The 20,872-nt window shown below is 52.8% G+C and overlaps 1 protein-coding gene across 4 annotated transcripts in view; it reads right to left on the bottom strand.

The window, feature by feature from the left end:
* Nucleotides 1-19,605, bottom strand: part of RAB11FIP3 (RAB11 family interacting protein 3) — a 54,090-nt gene extending 34,485 nt beyond the window's left edge. Inside the window, exon 1 of one of the 4 annotated variants that reach the window (XM_058680410.1) lies at nucleotides 19,141-19,605. In XM_058680410.1, the coding sequence (XP_058536393.1) occupies nucleotides 19,141-19,449 (309 nt within the window). In that variant the 5' untranslated portion in view covers nucleotides 19,450-19,605. The remainder of the gene's footprint in view (nucleotides 1-19,140) is intronic. The other 3 variants (XM_058680409.1, XM_058680412.1, XM_058680411.1) reach the window with 3 other exon arrangements.
* Between the last annotated feature and the right edge of the window lie 1,267 nt (nucleotides 19,606-20,872).

Genomic DNA, 20,872 nt, shown 5'->3' with positions numbered 1-20,872 from the left:
AAGCCTGCAGTGCTGGCCACCAGGGGGAGCTCCTAATTCTGGACTTCAACGGGCCCAGTCCAGTTGCTTCAGGCATGTGGAGAGAGAGAAGCAATCAGTGGTTGGAAGATAGTCCTCTGAGTTCTTTTCAAATAAATTAACTTTTTTTTTTAATTTTTAAAATTATATTGTTGACAATCATTACATAGTTAGTTACGGTAAAAAGGTTCAGGGGCTATAGGGAAGTGGGTAAGACTATTATGTCCATATTACTTCCTTCTTGTATCTGAGGTAAAGGGGGATATTGAGGGAGAACTCCCACCCAGTTTCCCACCCTCCCCAAGTCCTGGATGTGGGGCATGCTCTGAGATCCTTGCTCAAGTGGTTTTAATAGTTCATCAGTCTTCATGGAACTGGAAACAATGATCCAAAGGTTCATCTGGAAGCACGAAAAACCACGGATAGCTAGAACCATCCTGAAGAACAGGAAGTTAGCAGGGGGAATCACAGTTCCGGACCTCTGGACATACTATAGGGCAGTGGTTATCAAAACAGCGTGGTACTGGCACAAGGATAGAGAGGAAGATCAATGGAGCAGAATAGAAACACCAGAAGGAAACCCACACAGATACAGCCAAATAATCTTTGACAAAAAGACAAACGACAATCCAGGCAAATGGGAAGGTCTGTTCAATAAATGCTGTTGGGACAACTGGTTAATAGCCTGCAGAAACAAAAAAATTGATCCACATCTCTCACCATACACTAAGATCAGATCTAAATGGATAACAGATCTAAACCTACATCCAGAAACCTTCAAACTTTTGGAAGAAAATGTTGGAAACACACTGGAACACTTAGGGGTAGGCCCTCACTTCCTAAAAAAGACTCCAAATGCAGTAGAAATCGAGACCAAAATAAACAATTGGGACCTCATCAAACTAAGAAGCTTCTGTACAGCTAGAGAAACAACCAACAAAGTAAAAAGGCAACCCACTAAATGGGAGAAGATCTTCGCACACGACATAGGTGATAGAGGGCTGATCTCCAGAATATACAAAGAGCTACAAAACAACCAAAATGTCAAAACAAACAAGCCACTCAAGAAATGAGCACGGGAAATGGGCAAACACTTCACAAAGGAACAAACCCAAATGGCAAATAAACATATGAAAAAATGCTCAAGTTCCCTGGCAATAAGGGAAATCCAAATTAAAACATCAATGAGGTACCACCTAACGCCAGTAAGACTGGCCCACATGAATAAAAGCACCAACAACACTTGTTGGCGAGGTTGCGGGGAAAAGGGATCCCTACTCCACTGCTGGTGGGGCTGCAGGCTGGTACAGCCTCTATGGAAATCAGTATGGAGAATATTCAAACAACTCAAATTCAACATACCGTATGATCCAGCTATAGCACTCCTAGGAATATATCCAGAACAATTGTTTTATGAGAAACCAACATGCACTCCTATGCTCATAGCAGCACAATCAGTAATTGCAAAAACATGGAAGCAACCAAAATGCCCATCAACAGAGGATTGGATAAGAAAGCTATGGTTCATCTACTCCATGGAATACTACTCAGCTATTAAAAAAAACAAAATGCAGTTCTTTGTGGCCAAATGGGCCAAACTGGAAACCATAATGCTAACGGAAATGAGCCAATCACAAAAGGTTAAATACCACATGTTTGCCTTAATTTAAGATGATATGATGTTATGTATAACATGTTATGTTTTGAATGTTATATGTTGTGTATAAACTAAATTGAAGTATAGGTGAGGTGGTCACAGAAGATGGCTGGGAACTCGCATTTACTTTTTAACATATTGGTTACTCATTACTATGTCAATTAATTCCATAATGATGTAAATTTTTGCTGATGGTATGTTGGAGCTTTCAATTGACTGGGATGATACTCTGCTAGCTCTGTCTTCAGACCAGAGAGGGTATACCTAAGAAGCCGTTGAACTTGACTGGACAATAAGATGCTGGACTCTATGTTTGGTATATGCTTGCAATGGGGGAATCTCAACTGAACTTGAGCTGTGGTTATGCAACAAGGTGGAGGAATCCACCATGGTGGGAGGGTTTGGGGAGGGGTGGGAGAACCCAAGTATCTATGTAACTGTGTCACATAATACAATGTAATTAATGAAGTTAAATAATAAATAATTAAAAAAAAATAGTTCATCAGTTATGAATCGCTGTCATTTTCGCCACTCCAAGCACGATGAGGTCGTTGAAGAATCCACTGATTGACATAGTCCATCATAGAGTCTTCATTTGCCCAGTATTTCGCTGCCAATATACAGCTGAGATGGTTGATTGACTTGTTCTTTCTTCTGTCTTTTCTTGTCTAGGGTTCTGAGTCCAGCATTTTGATTGGGGAGATCCCCAAAGAAACTCTGAGGTATTCCTCGACTAGATTCTTGTATGTTCTAGCAAGCACAGGGCCCAGCACAGTCCATCTCCACAATCAGCTGGTGGTTGCAATTGCTGGGTTGGTTCTGTTTTCAGTCCCGACTTCCACTGGAACCAATGGGTGTTGCAGTCCAGTCTGGTTCTGCCCAGCACATACTCGGCCCTCACATCAACCAGTGGAAGCTGCAGCCTAGTCGGAGCGACCCACAATAACCCCCACCAGGCCCGCCCCCTACCCTGGTTTGCCAGTATGTACAGCAGACTAGTCCAGTCTGTCCCATTTGGCTCTCTTACTTGTCAATGGGTATTAAAGCTTAGTTCCATCTAACCAGCTCAACTATCCAGCCCTCAAGGATATTGTTGAGTGCCTCTCTGTCTAGCCACCCCAGCCCCCATCCTAGTTTTCATGCCCTTCCGTGAGAGTAGTAACCCAAGAGGGGAGAACCTACTATTTTCCTCCCAGGTCTCTCTCGATCCTAGTATATGCACTTTTCGGGTGGTTCTGTGGTTTGACTTGACAGAATTAGCCCCCAGTGCCAGCTTCTGCCATCTGATGCTGTGGCTAAGCCTGAACAACCCTCACCCACTCTGATTTATGCTTGCACCCGTAGGAATAATCAACCCAGCCTGGCTTTTTCCTGATCTAGTCTACATGAAGCCCACAGGTGTTGTAGCCCTGCTTAGTCTGGTCTGTCCCCATCCCAGCCCACGCTCTCCAGTGGGAGTAGCCGTCCGGTGAGGGAACCAGCCCCTTAATCCCCCTGCCAGCTCTGCCCCCTCCCTTCCTGGTTCTCACGTGTGCTGGTTGGGTGCTGTGGTCACAACCAGTACAGGTGACCTCACCCTGGCATTCCACATTGTGCACTGGGTTTTGTCGCAACCAAACCTGGCTCGACCCACACTCTATTCTGGTGTCTGGATTTGCCAGAGGATGGATGACATGTACGGATTCAGCCTGGTCTGCCCCCAAGCCATGCCAAATGTATACCAGTGGCAAACTTTGCATGGCCTATTCTGGGCTGTTTCCTATCATGCTTCTTGCGCTTACTTGCAGGGATTGTGTCCTGCCAGAGGAGTTTCCCAGGCTCCTCCATCAGAACCCCTCCCAATGCCAGATTTTGCGCATACCAGGGGGTCCATGAGCTAGCCCTACTCAGTTCACCTCCTGTCCTAGCAGGAATAGTGGCTTTTCTTGGCTGGCTTTCAACCCATTCTGTTTTTTTTTTTTTTTTAAGATTTATTCATTTTATTACAGCCAGATATACACAGAGGAGGAGAGACAGAGAGGAAGATCTTCCGTCCGATGATTCACTCCCCATGTGACCGCAACGGGCCGGTACACGCCGATCCGAAGCCGGGAACCTGGAACCTCCTCCGGGTCTCCCACGCGGGTGCAGGGTCCCAATGCATTGGGCCATCCTCAACTGCTTTCCCAGGCCACAAGCAGGGAGCTGGATGGGAAGTGGAGCTGCCGGGATTAGAACCGGCGCCCATATGGGATCCCGGGGCTTTCAAGGTGAGGACTTTAGCCGCTAGGCCACGCCGCCGGGCCCCATTCTGGTTCTTGTTGTTGGATGTTTCAGCCCAGCCATGGCTCGTCCATACCCACATACAGCTCACACATGGCTCAGTAGGGGGTTGAGACCTAGTCCAGTCAGTCCCACATCCATCCTGGTTCTCCAGAACACCAGACGGTGTTGGAGTCTGAGCTGGCCTGGTGCATCTAATCCCAGTCCACACTAGTGCCACGGGAGACTACACCTGTTTCCTAGTTAGAATGCTGCCCCCATTCCAGCACACGCGCCCCTTGGTGGGAACCTCAACCCAGTTAGGGTGTCCCCTTAGCTCCCCAACCAGGCCTGTTCCCAGCCATAGATCACGCACATGCCAGTGGCTGCTCTGACTCGGCTTGGCTCAGTCCCTCTCTTGTCCTGGCCTCTGCCTTAGACACTATGGCTTAGTGTACTTGACTCACGTAGACCATTAGGTGCAAGAGCCTAGCTCGGCATGACCTGTGCTCCATCCTGCCTTCTAGTTTCGCTTGTAGGCTAAGGCTTGCTCAGTCCTGCCCAGTACATCCCGTTCCATTACCAATTTACACATTAGCCAACTGTTGGAGCTACTTTGCCCAGCTTGTCCGACCCCCAGGTCTGGACCACATGTTCACCAGCGGGAGCTGTGATTCCCCAGGAGAGTTTCCCAAGTTCTTCCACTTGATCCACTCCCAGACTCAGTTCTCATACATGCCAATGGGTTTTAGGCCAGTGCCCGGCGCAGTCTGGCATTCCATTTGGCTTTATGTGAGCTGGTGAATGTTGCAGCCCGGCCCACCCCACACCCTATTCAGGATGCACTTTGGGGTGCTACTGCCTTGACAAGTCCAGACTGCTGCGGGTTCCTTTATCTGTGATTGATGGCAGGCTCCTTGGTCACACCTAGCTTAATCCAAAACCACCCAAACTCTTGGGCTTACCAGTGGGGCTAGACTTTCCACAGGGTGTGGCCCACAGAGAATCTACCCCCTGAATATGGTTCTCGAGTGCTAGTTAATGTTATGGCCTTGCCTAATGTGACCAGTCTCCTGATCCATCATCATGTCAGGTAAAAGGATATCCTGCTGGACAAGCCCTGAGCCTTGGCTTTTGCATGAACTGGTGTTCCCTGCTCAGCATTGTTATGGGATCACAAGTTCTTCAAAGGAAGAGTTACTGCCATTGGGAATGTTTAGGATTGACTCAGATCCCAGAAGCACAGTGGGATCAACCTGGAACTACCTAAGCAGCGATTCAGACAACCAATATCCCAGAGCTCCCTGGCCGTGTGGCCACCAGGCAGAGCCTGGCGCCAAATGGCGCACTGGCCGCCCCAGGGACAGCTCACCGGGTGCACATGGTGGCTGGAGTCGGGATCCGAGCAGCACACCCCTTCCTGGGGCCCACCAACAGCCCCCAAATTAACTTTTTTCAAGATTTGTTTTTATTGGAAAGGCAGATGCACAGAGAGGAGAGACAGAGAGGAAGATCTTGCATCTGATGATTCACTCCCCAAGTGAGCCGCAACGGCCAGAGCTGAGCCAATCTGAAGCCAGGAGTTCTTCCGGGTCTCCCACGTTGGTGCAGGGTCCCAAGGCTTTGGGCCGTCCTCGACTGCTATCCCAGGACACAAGCAGAGAGTTGGATGGGAAATGGGGCTGCCAGGATTAGAACCGGCGACCATACAGGATCCCGGTGCGTTCAAGGCGAGGACTTTAACCACTACGCTATCATGCCAGGCCCTTAAATAAATTAACTTTTAAATCAGTGATCAAATGTATTAATGTATTTACTATTACTTACCAAGGAAGTGAGGGGGGAGGAGTCAAGCATTTGCCTGCCTGTCTGCCTGACCTTTGACCCTGGGAGTACCCCAAGGGGAGGTGCTCAGAAGGGACCACCCTGCAGTCTCTGAGGGATGTGTGGCTGCGGTGACCATGGGCACTGTGTAGCAAGGGACAAGACATCAGGATTTCACTGACAGGGTTGGAGGGGTGGCTCAGCACACTCACCCTCAGTCTGCACACACTGGGATCCCATATGGGCGCTGGTTCATGTCTCGGCAGCTTTCCTTCCCATCCAGCTCCCTGCCTGTGGCCTGGGAAAGCAGTCGAGGACGGCCCAAAGCCTTGGGACCCTGTATCCGCGTGGGAGACCTGGAGGAAGCTTTTGGCTTTGGATCAGCTCAGCTCTATTGCAGTCACTTGGAGAGTGAGCCAGCAGATGGAAGATCTTTCTGTCTCTCCTCATCTCTGTAAATTTGCTTTCCCAACAAAAATAAATAAACTTTAAAAATAAAAGCCACTGCCCACTCACAGGACACAGAGACTGGAGGGTCCCCACATGCAGTGAGAAAGCCTACAAAATCCAGCACACAAGAATTCCAATGGAGACATGAATGTAACCTACTATCTTCAAGTCAACAAGGGGGAACACTCATGTGAGGACCTGGCAGCACATCCACCCCCAGTGCCCGGGGACTTACACAGCGCCAAGGCAAACACACCACTGCTTTTCAGAGGTCTTACAAGTCAAACATTTGGATATTGGTCAAATATTTGGTGCCACTAAGGGACTGGTCATCTTTGTGGGCGTACTGATAACTTACTGGGAAGTTTGGAGACACCTACATGTAGCTAACTGGCACGCCAGCTACTGCAGGATGGGTACTGGGAAGCTGCATGCCAGTCTGTCTCAGTCACACAGGTCTGAACTTCTCCACAATCAAACTTTCAAAAGGAGAGGGACAAGCACTGTGGCAAGAGTGGGTCAAGTTGGGCCCTGCACGGCAGCCTAGCAGCTAAAGTCCTCACCTTGAACACACCGGGATCCCATATGGTCACCGGTTCTAAAGCCTTGGGACCCTGCACCTACGTGGGAGTCCTGGGGGAAGTCCTGGCTCCTGGCTTTGGATTGGCTCAGCCCCAGCCGTTGAGACCGTTTGGGGAGTGAATCATCAGACAGAAGATCTTCCTCTCTCTCATCATCTCTGTATATCTGCCTATCCAATCAAAATAAATAAATCTTTAAAAAAAAATACAAAAGAGTGGGTGAAGCCACTGCCTGGTATCCTACTTGGCCCGGCTCCCAAAGACTGCCTTTCCCAGCTCCCTACTTATGCACCTGGAAAAGCAGAAGATGTCCCCAGTGAGGGAGCCTGAGGAGTTCCTGGGTCCTGGCTGCAGACAGCCTCAGCTGCAACAGTCGTAGCCATCTGGGGAATAGATGTAGGATTGGTCTCTCTCTTGCTGTCTCTCTCTTCTTCCATGCTTCCCTGCTACACCATCTTCCAAATAACCAAACAAAGGGGAGGTCAGGCCAACAACTGGGACCCTTGCACCCCATTTAAGGGTGCCTGGACTGAATCCTACCAATGGGCACATCAGCTGGTGGCCCAAGTACTTGGGCTCCGACTACCCGTGTGGGATACATGGAGGGAGCTCCTTGCGCCTGATTTTAGCTGCGTTGGCCCCACTGTCACAGCATTTGGGCAGTGAACCAGGAGACAGGCTGTCACTCTGCTATTAAAATAAATAAATACACAAAAATTATCAAGAGACTGAGCAGAAAAGACACAAGAGGAGCCCAGAAGAACAAAGTGGGCAGGACTGGGCATTCAGCACAGGGTTAGGATGACCCTGAAGAAGCACCCTGTGGGCAGGGTGGGTTCAGGGACGGGGCAGCAGGGGCAAGGCCACACTTGCTGGCAGCCCAGGCCAGTCCCCCAGTCTGCAGGAACACACAGGTATAAGAGCCAGACCTGCGATGCCAGGGGGCTGCTTACAGCATCACCTCCCGCAGTGCTTTCACAGCTGCACTGGGGGGCTCACCCAGGTAATTCCACCATGGCAACCCCGAGCCTGACGTCTACACTGGAAGCCGAGAAGATGTGCTGAGAGGCGGATCACCCAAAGCAGAAGGCTGCGGGGTCCTCCCACTGCCTAGGAAGGACCCTGCAGTGCAGGGTTCTCTTCTCTCTCCTCCAGGCCCTTGGCTGGCTTTATGACCATAAAAGTTAATCTGAGCTGGTGCCTCAGAAGCCATTGTACCCCAAGAGCCCTACAGGGCGCCAGTCCACATTGACAGCCCTCCGAGGTTCCTGAAGGTGCTCAGATCACAGCACACCAAGCTGGTCACTCATGAACCACGTTTCTGTTACCATGTCAGAACAACCAAAGCATAATTAAAGGGCATAACAAAATTTTTTAAAGAATTTATTTCAGATTTATTTTATTCAAAAGGGAGTTATAGAGAGACAAAGGAGAGACACAGAGAAACAGAAAATTTCCATCAGCTGGCTCGCTCTCCACACAGCTGCAACAGCTGTCACTGGCCCAGTGTAAAGTTGGGCATTCCTTGCAGGCGGTTACAGAGGCCCAAGGTCCTGGTTGTCGTCTGTTGCTCTCCCAGGCCACTGTAGGCCCTGGTTCTGAGCTGGAGCCACCATTCATATGGGATGTTGGCTGTGCTGCTACGCCATGGTACTGGCCCCTATTCTCATGTATCTGAAAGGTACAAATGGAGAGCTTCCATCTGCTGGTTCACTTGCCAAAAACCCACAGTGAGGCTGGACCCATGGCCTTCCAGGATGCCCACTGGCTATAAGTTGTAACGGGAAGTGGAACCACCCATGGAACCCTGACTCTGTCATACAATGTGAACGTCCTCTGTTAACCCCTCTGCACCCCACTGCCCCCCAAGACAGATCCACTTCGAAGCTGCTGACCATCTGGGATGTTCCAGCTTTCTAAACCAAAGTACGCTAAGCGAAGCCTTAGGGGGAAAAAAAAAAAAACAACACTACATGCTGTGAAGACAACCGCCCTTTCCTGCCAAACCTGTACCGCCAGGAAACTGGGCCAAGAAACAGCACCCAGACAAGGGCCACAGGAGGTTCCAGAGAAATCTACTCTGCAACCAGCCCTGGACAGCCCCCAGCAGTGCTGCTCCACTAGGAAAACTCCCCCAGACCAGCCCTGTGGAAGCTGAGAAGCCGAAACATGCGCTGTGACCAAGCCGATTAGAACCCCAAACAACCCCCCAGAAACCTCATGAGCTGCTGAGTGCCTGGAGCAGTGCCTGCTGCAACCCTAGCCACACCCCTGCCAACACGCATTCCAGGAGGCAGCAGGTAGGGGCACAGGCACTTGGGTCCTTAGTACTCACAAGGGAGACTCGGGTCCTGCCTTCTGCCTCCTGGCTTCAGCCTGGCTCAGTTCTGGTGGACAGGGCCATTTGAGGAGCACATCCACAATGGAAGATTTCTGTTTTTCTTTCCAATAAAACAAGAAAAACGACCCCAGAAAATCATATTGAAAACACTGCATATGGTTTCAGAGCAAAGCACCCTTCAAAGAGAGCCGCCACTTGGGGCCCGGCGGCATGGCCTAGCGGCTAAAGTCCTCACCTTGAACGCCCCGGGATCCCATATGGGCGCCGGTTCTAATCCCGGTAGCTCTACTTCCCATCCACTTCCCATCCAGCTCCCTGCTTGTGGCCTGGGAAAGCAGTCGAGGACGGCCCAAAGCTTTGGGACCCTGCACCCGCGTGGGAGACCTGGAAGAGGTTCCTGGTCCCGGCATCGGATCGGCGCGCACCGGCCTGTTGCGGCTCACTTGGGGAGTGAATCATCAGATGCAAGATCTTCCTCTCTGTCTCTCCTCCTCTCTGTATATCCGGCTTTCCAATAAAAATGAATAAATCTTTAAAAAAAAAAAAAGAAAAAGAAAAAGAAAAGAGAGCTGCCACCTCCACTTCTGCATTTTGCTGTTACTATCATTTTTCACCAAAATATTTAAGTTTTTCTTTATTGTCACCACAAAGAAAAACTATTGTATAGCTTTTTAAGATACTTCATGTTTGCCTTAATATATTTCTAGCTGTAATTCTGAGATAGCTGTGGGTTTCCGTACAATTCTAAGAAGGAACACAGGAAGATCGCAGGTACTCATAATCCACATGGCACCACAGCCAGAAGACAAACATGGAGCCTCACCACCTCAGGGTACCCCCAAATGTCTCCCCAGTCACACGCAACTTCCTCCTTAATCCCAAACAACCACTGGTCTATTTTCCACCTCTGTGATTTCCTCATTTTAACAGTGTTATGTGACTGGATTCATAGTCTGTAACATCCTGGAACTCTCCGAAGTGTCATCCAGGCTGTTCATATTGTTGCTCGTTTTTATTGCAAGGAAAGAACACACTACAGGTGCCAGGGTCGTGGTGCAGCAGATACAGCAGCTGACTGCAATCCTGGCATCAATACGGGCACTGGATCAAGTCCCAGCTGCTCCACCGCCTAGCCAGCTCGCTTCTAACATGCTGGAAAGCAGTGGGATATGGCTGAAGTACTTGGGCCCCTGCACCCACGTGAGAGGTCCTTCCAGCCCAGCTCTGACTGCTGTAATCATTTGGGGAATGAACCAATGAATGGGAGATCTCTCTGTCTCTCTCCCTCTCAAATAAAAATAAACACGTATATATTTAAAAAAAAAACAAAACAGTAAGCTGCATGCAGAGTAAGCATTTGGTTCAGCATTCACCACAGCTGTAGCCCATACCCAGGTGCTGGTCCCTTTCATGGCTACACACGTGTAGTAGCTGCCAGGCATGGCTCGAGGGCTTGCTTCCCGCCGCTGTGTGCAAGAGACAGATGAAGGCTCCAGCACCTGGCCGCAGCCTGGACTAGCCCCGCTGTTGCAGGCTTATGCGGAGTGAACCAGAAGCTGGAAGACGGCAGCTTCCCTCTCTCTTCCTGTAACTGAAGAGAGGGAGGACTTCAACTCTGTTGAGAGAGTGTGTATGAGTGCACGCATGTGCACACTCCCTCTCCCTCTCAAACAGAAACGCATAAAGTTTTGCTAATTTTTAAAACACCCAGTCACTGTGAAGTGTGCAGTGACCTCTCGCCAGTTGAGCGACCCAGGGGTGAACTCTTCTCACAGCTGGGCAGGACTCACAGCTGGACAGGACTCACAGCTGGGCAGGACTCACAGCTGGATAGGACTCACAGCTGGGCAGGACTCACAGCTGGGCAGGACTCACAGCTGGACAGGACTCAGCTGTGTTCTTGGATCTTAGCAAAGTCAACCAACCCACTCTGTGCTAGAACTAAACAAAAGTGTGAAAACCAGTGGGGGGCGTGGGTGAGAGTGAGCAGGCAGAGGAGGGACAGAGAGCTGGAGTGTGTACCCTGTCCTGGGGACCCATGCCCAGAACGCAGCACCATTCATGGCTGCCTGGCATCTCAGTTTCCATTCCCAGGATGCACTCCAACACCTGACCCAGCAGGCAGCCAAGCAGCAGATGGGAACCAGGACAGTCAGATGCAGCCACCACGGCCACCCTTTCCCGTCATGCAGCCTGGCACCAGCTCTGGCGCCTGTCTGCACCCACCTGAGTGTGCACTCACACCAGGGCCTCCTGTCTGCACTCACTTGAGTGTGCACTCACACCAGGGCCTCCTGTCTGCACTCACCTGAGTGTGTACTCACACCAGGGCCTCCTGTCTGCACTCACCTGAGTGTGTACTCACACCAGGGCCTCCTGCCTGCACTCACCTGAGTGTGCACTCACTCCCAGGTCCCCTGCCTGCACTCACCTGAGTGTGTACTCACACCAGGGCCTCCTGTCTGCACTCACCTGAGTGTGCACTCACACCCGGGCCGCCTGTCTGCACTCACTTGAGTGTGCACTCACACCAGGGCCTCCTGTCTGCACTCACCTGAGTGTGTACTCACACCAGGGCCTCCTGCCTGCACTCACCTGAGTGTGCACTCACTCCCAGGTCCCCTGCCTGCACTCACCTGAGTGTGCACTCACTCCCAGCCTTGGCAGGACCCATCAGACCGGACAGGCTCTGCTCTAACTCAGCCGCGACTGAACAGCATGCTAGGGAGTGAGGCGCTGGCAGACACAGAAGGCAGAACACCACTAGACAAAGGAGCCAAGGCCCTCATCTGCATGCTGACCCTGACAGCCATTCCCCAGCTCCCCCAGACACTCCCAGGGGAACGGTCAGCACCCCTTCTAAGATGGAAATATTCACAGTTCTCCCCTCTGCAGTAGAGTCAGAAGTACACAGTATAACCAAGGATCGGTCACTGCCCAATTCTGTTATGATGTCACAGAAGAAGGCCTGCGTATGGCAGGGTAGTGGTTTTTTTTTTTAAAGATTTATTTTATTTTTATTACAAAGTCAGATACACTGAGAGGAGGAGAGACAGAGAGGAAGTGGAGCTGCTGGGATTAGAACCAGCAGCCATATGGGATCAAGGCGAGGACCTTAGACATTAGGCCACGCGCCAAGCCCAGGGTAGTGTTAACTGCACAGACAGGACAGGGGCTCCTAGCAGGGCAGGCAGTGCAGTGGAGTGATGCATGCCCTGCAGCCAAGTTCGAGTACCCTGTGTTCAACTTAAAAAGTACCCATTGGGGAGTGGTCCACGCCTTGCAGCCCCCCATCGTGTGGGGAGTGGTCCACGCCCTGCAGCTCCCCATAGACCCCCCACTGTGTGAGGAGTGGTCCATACCCTGTAGCCCCCCATAGGCCACCACCAAGTGCAGAGTGGTCCACGCTCTGCAGCCCCCCACCGTGTGGGGAGCACTTCATTACTGGTATGAGGTATCTTAGATTCTTTCTCATCACCTATCTGCAAGGACCTTGAGATGAGACACCCACGTGTCGACTGACTGAGGAGACTGTAGTTACTAGTAACATCAGTTATTAGGAACTGAAGCATCATAAGGAACAGTGAAGAAAAAGGAACCCAGGTTAACTTGCCCACACTCTACAAAGGAAGGCTGATGCTGAGGCGACCTGGCCCTGCCCCATACACACCCAGGCTCTGGGAGATGGCTCCCCAGCCCCAGCAGGACCTGGAGGGTGCTGACACTGAATGGCCAGCACTCTTCCTTCACGTAAAAGCATAGACGTGTCTTTTGAACATCTCTGTGAGACAGGTGCACTGCTAACTAGCTAAGATCACAGGGCAGGACACTGGAAGCAAAGCAAGGCGTCCCTTTAAGCAAATGAAGATGCTTCAGGAAGTTAAGATGTATTGTGGGCCCGTTGCGGCTCACTTGGGGAGTGAATCATCGGACGGAAGATCTTCCTCTGTCTCTCCTCCTCTGTGTATATCTGGCTGTAATAAAATGAATAAATCTTTAAAAAAAGATGTATTGTGAAATTTGCTCACTTTATATAAATATGTAAAATTTTAAAAAATAGTAACATATAGCCAGAGAGAGAGAGAGAGACAGAGAGAGAGAGACAGAGAGAAACACAGCTGGTTAGGCCTACCAAAACAGCAACCACACCATTTGCCCATCTGAGTGGGAAAGAGGAGAGGGCCCCAGGTCCTTGGACTCCTGGGGGAGAGGATGCTCCAGGTGCACACACAGCTCTCACAGCGGCAGATAAGCCCCCAGAGTCACGCACAGGTTCACAGGAGGGAATGGGACACAGAAGCCCATCTTTTTCTAACACTCACAGGGAGCTGTGACAGGTGTGTCTTGACCGTGTCCCTCTCACAGGCCAGGCCAACTGCTGCCCTCTGCTGTTCACCCAGACACAGGATTAGCACACTCAGTGGGCAGAATAAACTGGCTCTGAACTGATGGTTCCACACCAGTGGTTCGCCCCCTGACACAGGAACACCTCCACAGTGCTGGGCCAGGTGAGCAGAGCTTCAAGTGCAGGGACCACCTGGGCAGCTTGCAGAGCAAATGCAGATAAGTAAGGCAAAGGAGAGGGCCTTCTGAGGCACACACGGGGACGGGAGGGCTCATCCTGCCTCTGGTTACTGTGAGCCACACAGTGCCCCATCCCTTATCTCCCTCCCCACAGCCCCTCTCCCCTCATCCCCCTCACCCTTCTCCCGTCATCCCCCATCTCTCCCACAGCCCCTCTTCACGCTGGCTTCCATGCAAGGCTCGCCTCGCCCACCTCTGCTTCACAACTTGGCTTCAGAAGAAAAGCATCTCCCTGGGGAAACTCTAGGTAGGTTAATTTTCCAGTTCCACAACCATCAACCACACTGACTCTCCTTGTGGGACCTCTAACCTCTGCACCTAGGGAGCCTCATGGAAGCACCCTGAGAAAGGACAGGAAGTGGGCCCATGCTGCCTGCGGATCGGCGAGCTCATCACACACACTACAGGGCACGAGCAATCCCAGGCCTCCCCGACTGAATGGAGCGAGCATGTTCTGAATGGAAAACAGGCCTTACATTACTAAATACAAACAGCACTGCTTCCAGAGATGGCAGACCAGAAGCCAGGAGCTGCAGCACCCCACTCAGCAAACAGTGAGGGCAAGTGAGGTGGGCAGCAGAGCTGGCCACTCACTCGGTTTCAGGGACATAACAGGAGCTTTTTCTGAGGCCGAAGATACATTCCCGAAAAGCAGGGCTGAGGGCCTCTGTCTCTCATCACCTCTTTTTCTTTGTTTAAAGAATTTTTTTTTCCCAGCCCGCACAGTAGCCTAATGGCTAAAGTCCTCACCTTGCATCCCCTGGGATCCCATATGAACGCTTGTTTATATCCTGGTGGCTCCATTTCCCATCCAGCTCCCTGCTTGTGGCCTGGGAAAGCAGTTGCGGACGGAGGATCTTCCTCTTTTTATTGTAAACTCAGATTTACAAAGAGGAGGAGAGACAGGGAGGAAGATCTTCTGTCCGATGGTTCACTCCCCAAGTGACCTCAATGGCCAGAGCTGAGCCAATCCGAAGCCAGGAGTCAGGAACTTCCTCCAGGAATCCCATCCAGGTGCAGGGTCCCAAGGCATTGGGCTGTCTTCCACTGTTTTCCCAGGCCACAAGCAGGGAGCTGGGTGGGAAGCAGGGCTGCCGGGACATGAAACAGCACCCATGTAGGATCCCGGCGTGTTCAGGGCGAGGACTTTAACCACTATGCTATCACGCTGGGCCCAAATAAATAAATCTTTAAAAAAATACATATCAATGAAAAGATATGCCTTGGGTTAAAATTCTACAGCCTGCAGTCATTCCGGGTTCCTCATGGGTCAAAGCAGCTGAAGCAGCAGAATGCAGGGAACCCATCGTGTAATCAATGGTTGACCACTGGCCACAGAATGCAGACGAGAACCCATCGTGTAATCAATGGTTGACCACTGGCCACAGAATGCAGATGAGAACCCATCGTGTAATCAATGGTGTGACCACTGCCACTTGCCATCAATGGTGTCTTCAAAACAGCATGTGAGGGCCCGGCGCAGTGGCCTAGTGGCTAAAGTCCTCACCTTGAACGCCCCGGGATTCCATATAGGCACCAGTTCTAATCCCAGAAGCTCCACTTCCCATCCAGCTCCCTGCCTGTGGCCTGGGAAAGCGGCTGAGGACGGCCCAAAGCTTTGGGACCCTGTACCCGCGTGGGAGACCCGGAAGAGGTTCCAGGTTTCTGGCTTCGGATCGGCACAGAACCGGCCATTGCGGCTCACTTGGGGAGTGAATCATCGGACGGAAGATCTTCCTCTGTGTCTCTCCTCCTCTCTGTATATCTGACTTTGTAATAAAAATAAGTAAATCTTAAAAAAAAAAACCCAGCATTTGAATATGGGAGGAGGCACAGAACACTCACACAGAGCAAAGCAAATGTGGTAGCACTGGGGGCTGCAGCGCCTTTAGGACAGTCGCATGCTGCATGAGGGCCAGGCCATGCAGAGTGACCCCCACGCTGCTGCTCCACCTCTCAGCTACCCAGGGTGACCCCACACTGCTGCCTCACCTCTCAGCCCACCTGCTGGACAAGCAGTGGGTTACAATCCAGGTTCAGAAAGGGTTTCAGAAAGGTTTCAGAAAGAGCCTCAGAAAGGGTTTCAGGCTCTAGGCTTTGGCCTGACCCAACCTTTTAGGCATTTGGGGAGTGAATCAGCATATGGAAGATCTCTGTCTCTGTCACTTTGCCTTTCAAAAAAGCAAGATGATCTAAAATATTGTATCTATTTACAGTAGATAAATGACAGCCCTCACCTTGGCCAGGTGATCTGACTCAGCCCTCCCAGACATGGGACAGCTCCCAGCCCCCTTATGGTGCAGTGGGAGTGACACGGCCCATTCAGGATTGTTGGCAAAAAGATTCACCCTGAATCAGATGATAAAAAAATATTGTTTCCATCAGTTGAGCTAGCATTCCATATAAACACCAGTTCATTCCAGCTCCCTGCTTATAGTCTGGGAAATCAGTGGAGGATGACTCAATCCTTAGGCTCCTGCACCCACATGGGAGACCTCAAAGAGACTCCTGGCTCCCAGCTATGGATCGGCTCAGTTCCAGCCATTGCAGCCACTTGGGGAGTATACCAGTGGACAGAGGATATTTCTCTCTGTTTCTCCTTCTCTCAGTATATCTGCCTTTCCAAAAAAAGTAAACAAATCTTTAAAAAAAAAAAAAGTTTTTTTTAAAAGGTGAAACAAATGAGGGCCCGGCAGCGTGGCCTAGCGGCTAAAGTCCTCACCTTGAACATCCCGGGATCCCATATGGGCGCAGGTTCTAATCCCAGAAGCTCCACTTCCCATCCAGTTCCCTGCCTGTGGCCTGGGAAAGCAGTGGAGAATGGCCCAATGCATTGGGATCCTGCACCCACATCAGAGACCTGGAAGAGGTTCCTGGTTCCTGGCTTCGGATTGGGGCAGCACCGGCCATTGCGCTCACTTGGGGAGTGAACCATCAGAGAGAAAATCTTCCTCTGTGTCTCTCCTCCTCTTTGTATATCTGACTTTGTAATAAAAATAAATAAATCTTTACAAAAAAAAAAAAAAAAGGTGAAACAAATGACAGTCTTGGCTTCAGGAGTGTGGTGCCTCCCCAAGCGGCAGGCCCATTGCAATGAGGGCTCACATGAGCCATGATTGCAGTGACAGCCCGGCCTTAGTCCAGCCTCACTCCTCATGCTATGTCAAGAAGATACAACCAGGCCCGGTGGCTTGGCCTAGCAGCTAAAGTCCTCTCCTTGAACACGCCCGGGATCCCATATGGGTGCCGGTTCTAATCCCGGCAGCTCCACTTCCCATCCAGCTTCCTGCTTGCGGCCTGGGAAAGCAGTCGAAGACGGCCCAAAGCCTTGGGACCCTGCATCCGCGTCGGAGACCCGGAAGAAAGCTTGGGATCCTGCACCCGCGTGGGAGACCCGGAAGAAGTTCCAGGTTCCCGGCATCGGATCGGCGCAGCACCGGCCCGTTGCGGCTCACTTGGGGAGTGAATCATCAGACGGAAGATCTTCCTCTCTGTCTCTCTTCCTCTCTGTATATCTGACTTGGTAATAAAAAATAAATAAATCTTTTAAAAAAAAAAGAAGATACAACCAAAAGTTTTCGCCGCAGTCTCCTTTCCCTCACCAGCAACTCCTGCTGGCATGACACCGCGTTTCACAACACCTCACCTCACCTCATCTGTCAGCCAATGGACATACCAGAACACCGGCCAAAAGCAAGGAAAAGATGCTAGCGTGGGGTGAAGGGAGCTGTTCCTATTAACAATTCAGATAGCCCAGTTCCATCACCAGAACACCGCCTTCATCGCCATCTTCCTTCCGACGACACAGCTGCTTGCACCAGCTAGCGTGACTGTCATGAGTCTCACACACTCCCATCCCAGCTGAGCGGCCCCAGGGGCTGAGCACCAGGAGTGCTTCTCAAAGTGCTGATTCTTAGAGACACCCCCTGCTACACCAGGAAACAACTTGAGGAGCAAGAATTCAGAGAGGCACCCAGCAACGGCCTCCAGGGCACACCTGCCAGCCCGTCTCCTCGGGAAAATATTCATTTTGAGGCAGAACGTTTAATTTGTCCTAAACTGTTAGAACACATCTTTTCCTTGCTCTACTACGTACTCTGACACCAGCATGGGAAAAAGCAAGTCTGAATCATAAAATAATGACTACCAAAGCTTACGCAGACCCAAAATTCACCCTCTCAGTACCAGGAAATTATCTGCTCTGACATACTAAAGTAACATAAGCAACCAAGAGTTCCACTCCACCACTGCAGGAGGCCAGGCCACATTCCACTGAGCTCACGTCCACCTTCTCCTCCACAGGCACTCCGAGGGCACTCAGCAGGAGCCAACTCAAGTGACCCCCCCATTCCCTCCCAGGCCTGCCACATCTGGCCTTGCCCTAAACCCACACTCCACCAGGAGTCATCAAGGCAAACAAACCTGACTCATTCCGGCTTCCAGGGTCTTACTTATCAAGTGGGAAGGTGGCCAGTGCTGTGACTAGCATGTGCCACTACCACCTGCAGCACCAGCATCCCACACACGGACTAGTCCCACTTCCAACCTGGGACCGAGGGCGCCGGACATCCTGGTCCTATGTCAGCCACAAGCGCAGCAGCGAGTTCACCTCATGGTATCAACAAGCACACACACCTCAACACTTGCTCAAGTCTGTGACGGGAGAACACATACGAAGGGTTGGTGCAGCAAGCCCATCCTCCACCCACGGTGCCCACATCCCACTGAGTGGGCTCAGGTCCTGGTTGCTCCACTTCCGGTCTAGCTGCATGCTTGTGGCATGGGAAAGCAGGAGAGGACGACCCAGAGCCTTGGGACCCTGGACCCATGTGGGAGACCCAGAGGAACAACCTCCTGGTTCCTGGCTCCAGATCAGCTCAGCTCTGGCTGTTGGTCCACTTGGAGAGTGAACCATATGCACAGATCTTTTTCTAACTCTGGCTTTAAGTAAAACAAAAGAAACCTTAGTGGAAGCTGCAGATCCACACCTGAGAAGGTCCACTGCCAAGTCAACAGTGGACACTGTTCCCTGACCTCCTGGGGGGGACCTGGAGCAGCCTGTGACAGCACCTGCCCTGGGGAGCAGCCTGGGGCCCTGGGACAGCACCTCCCTGGAGGTCAGCCTGGGGCCCCGGGACAGTACCTGGAGCAGCTGTGACAGCACCTGCCCTGGAGAGCAGCCTGGAGCCCTGGAACAGCACCTTCCCTGGGGAGTAGCCTGGGGCCCTGGAACAGCACCTGCTCTGGGGGAGCAGCCTGGGGCCCTGGAACAGCACCTGCCCTGGGCAGCCCGCCCCCGCGCACAGAGCCCAACCGCGGCGGGCTCTGTCAAGAAGAAGGCGCAGCGGGCCGAGCCCGGAGGACTCCACGCCAGGGCAGGACCCGCCTGAGCTGCTCAGGGAAGCCCAGCCAGAAAGCCCGGCAGCCCGTGCCGTCCTGCTCACCTGCTCGGCCCCGTAGGCGGTGGCGAACTGCACGAAGTCCTCCATGCGGACGAAGCCGTCCCCGTCCCCGTCCAGCGCGTCAAACACGGCTCGCAGACGGGGTCCGTCCTCCGGGCACCCCGCGGGCTCCGGGGGCCCCGGGCCCAGCTCGTCGGGGAAGAGGCCGGCCGCACCCGGCACGCCGCAGGCCCAGGACGAAGGCAGCTCGGGCTCCGGGGCGGCCCCGGCGGCGCCCTGCGCGTCCTCCAGCCCCGGCTCCTCGCCGTCCGGAGCGGCCGGGGGCTCCGGGGCGGGCCGGCCTGGCTCCATGTTGCGGGGCGCGCCCCCGGCCACGGCGCGGGCCCGCGCGGCTAGTGGTGCGGCGGGCGGCAGACAAAGGCGCTCAGGGCGCGGCGGCGGGCGCGGGCATCCCCGCGGCAGCACTCGGGCCCGGCTCCGCGCTCGCCCATCTCCGCGCCGCCGCCTCGGCCGCCCTCGGCCCGGGCCCCTGGCAGCGGGGGCGGCGGCGGGGAGGACGCCGAGCCGGGCAGGACGCGCAGGGCGCCTGACGGAATGAGCGCGGGGACGCCGCCCGGGCCCGCCTCCGCCGGCCGACGTCAGCACGCCAGGCGCTGCCGGCCAGGCCCCCGGCCGTCTCTGAAGGCGGGCGCGGGGGTCGGGGGGGTGTGGAAGGTCGGGGGCTGTGGGGTGCTTGGCGGGCTGTGGGGGTGGTCAGGGACATGTGGGGGGCTGTGCAAGGTCGGGGGGCTGTGGGGTGCTTGGCGGGCTGGAGGAGTCGGGGGCTTGGGGTGCGGGGTAGTGTGGGGGCGGTGGGTGTCAGGGCCTTGGCCTGTGGGTTCCTTTAGGCGCACACTGCAGGCCCGGGACTTCCACAGGCAGCCTGTGCGTCTCCAGAGAGGGGCACCCTGCAAACCCGGGAGTAGACGCGGGGATGAGCTGTCCCTGGACGGTGGACGCAGACAGAGCCGAGCCCGGCGGAGGGCCGAAGGAGGAGGGGTCTCCCTGCCCATCCAGGTATGCATCTGAAGGCCTGAACTGGACGTTGCGCGAAGGCTGTCGGCCACACAGAGTTGTGAGGCACTTTTTCAAAGATTTGTTTCTCTTTCACTGGAAAGGCTTATGTAGGAAGATAACATCTTCCATCTGCTGTTTCGCTCCTTGGGTGGATCTAAAGCCAGGTGCTTCTTCCAAGTCTAATGTGGGTGCAGGGTCCCAAGGCTTTGGGCCGTCCACTGCTTTCTAAGGCCACAGGCAGGGAGCTGGATGGGAGGTGGAGCAGCCAGGACACAAACTGACACCCATATGGGATGGTGATGTTACACAGAGGATTAGCCTGTTGAGCCATCACCTTGGCTCCAACTGTTTGTTCCTTTCTCTTTTTTCTAAGAGTTTTTTTTTTTTTAAATTGCAAAGTCAGATATACAGAGAGGAGCGACAGAAAAGAAGATCTTCTGTCCAATGATTCACTCCCCAAATGACCACAACAGCTGGTGCTGCGCCAATCCAAAGCCAGAAGCCAGGAGCCAGGAGCCTCTTCCAGGTCTTCCATGCAGGTGCAGGGTCCCAAGGCTTTGGGCCATCCTCGACGGCCTTCCCAGGCTATAAACAGAGTTGGATGGCAAGTGGAGCTGCCTCAATTAGAACCAGAGACCATATGGATCCCGGTGTGTTCAAGGCAAGGACTTTAGCCGCTAGGCCACTGCACCAGGCCCCAACTGTTTGTTTCTAAATG

The sequence above is a fragment of the Ochotona princeps genome, chromosome 24 (genome assembly GCF_030435755.1).
Source record: "Ochotona princeps isolate mOchPri1 chromosome 24, mOchPri1.hap1, whole genome shotgun sequence".
Lineage (NCBI taxonomy): Eukaryota > Metazoa > Chordata > Mammalia > Lagomorpha > Ochotonidae > Ochotona > Ochotona princeps.
This window is presented reverse-complemented; position numbering and strand designations above follow the sequence as displayed.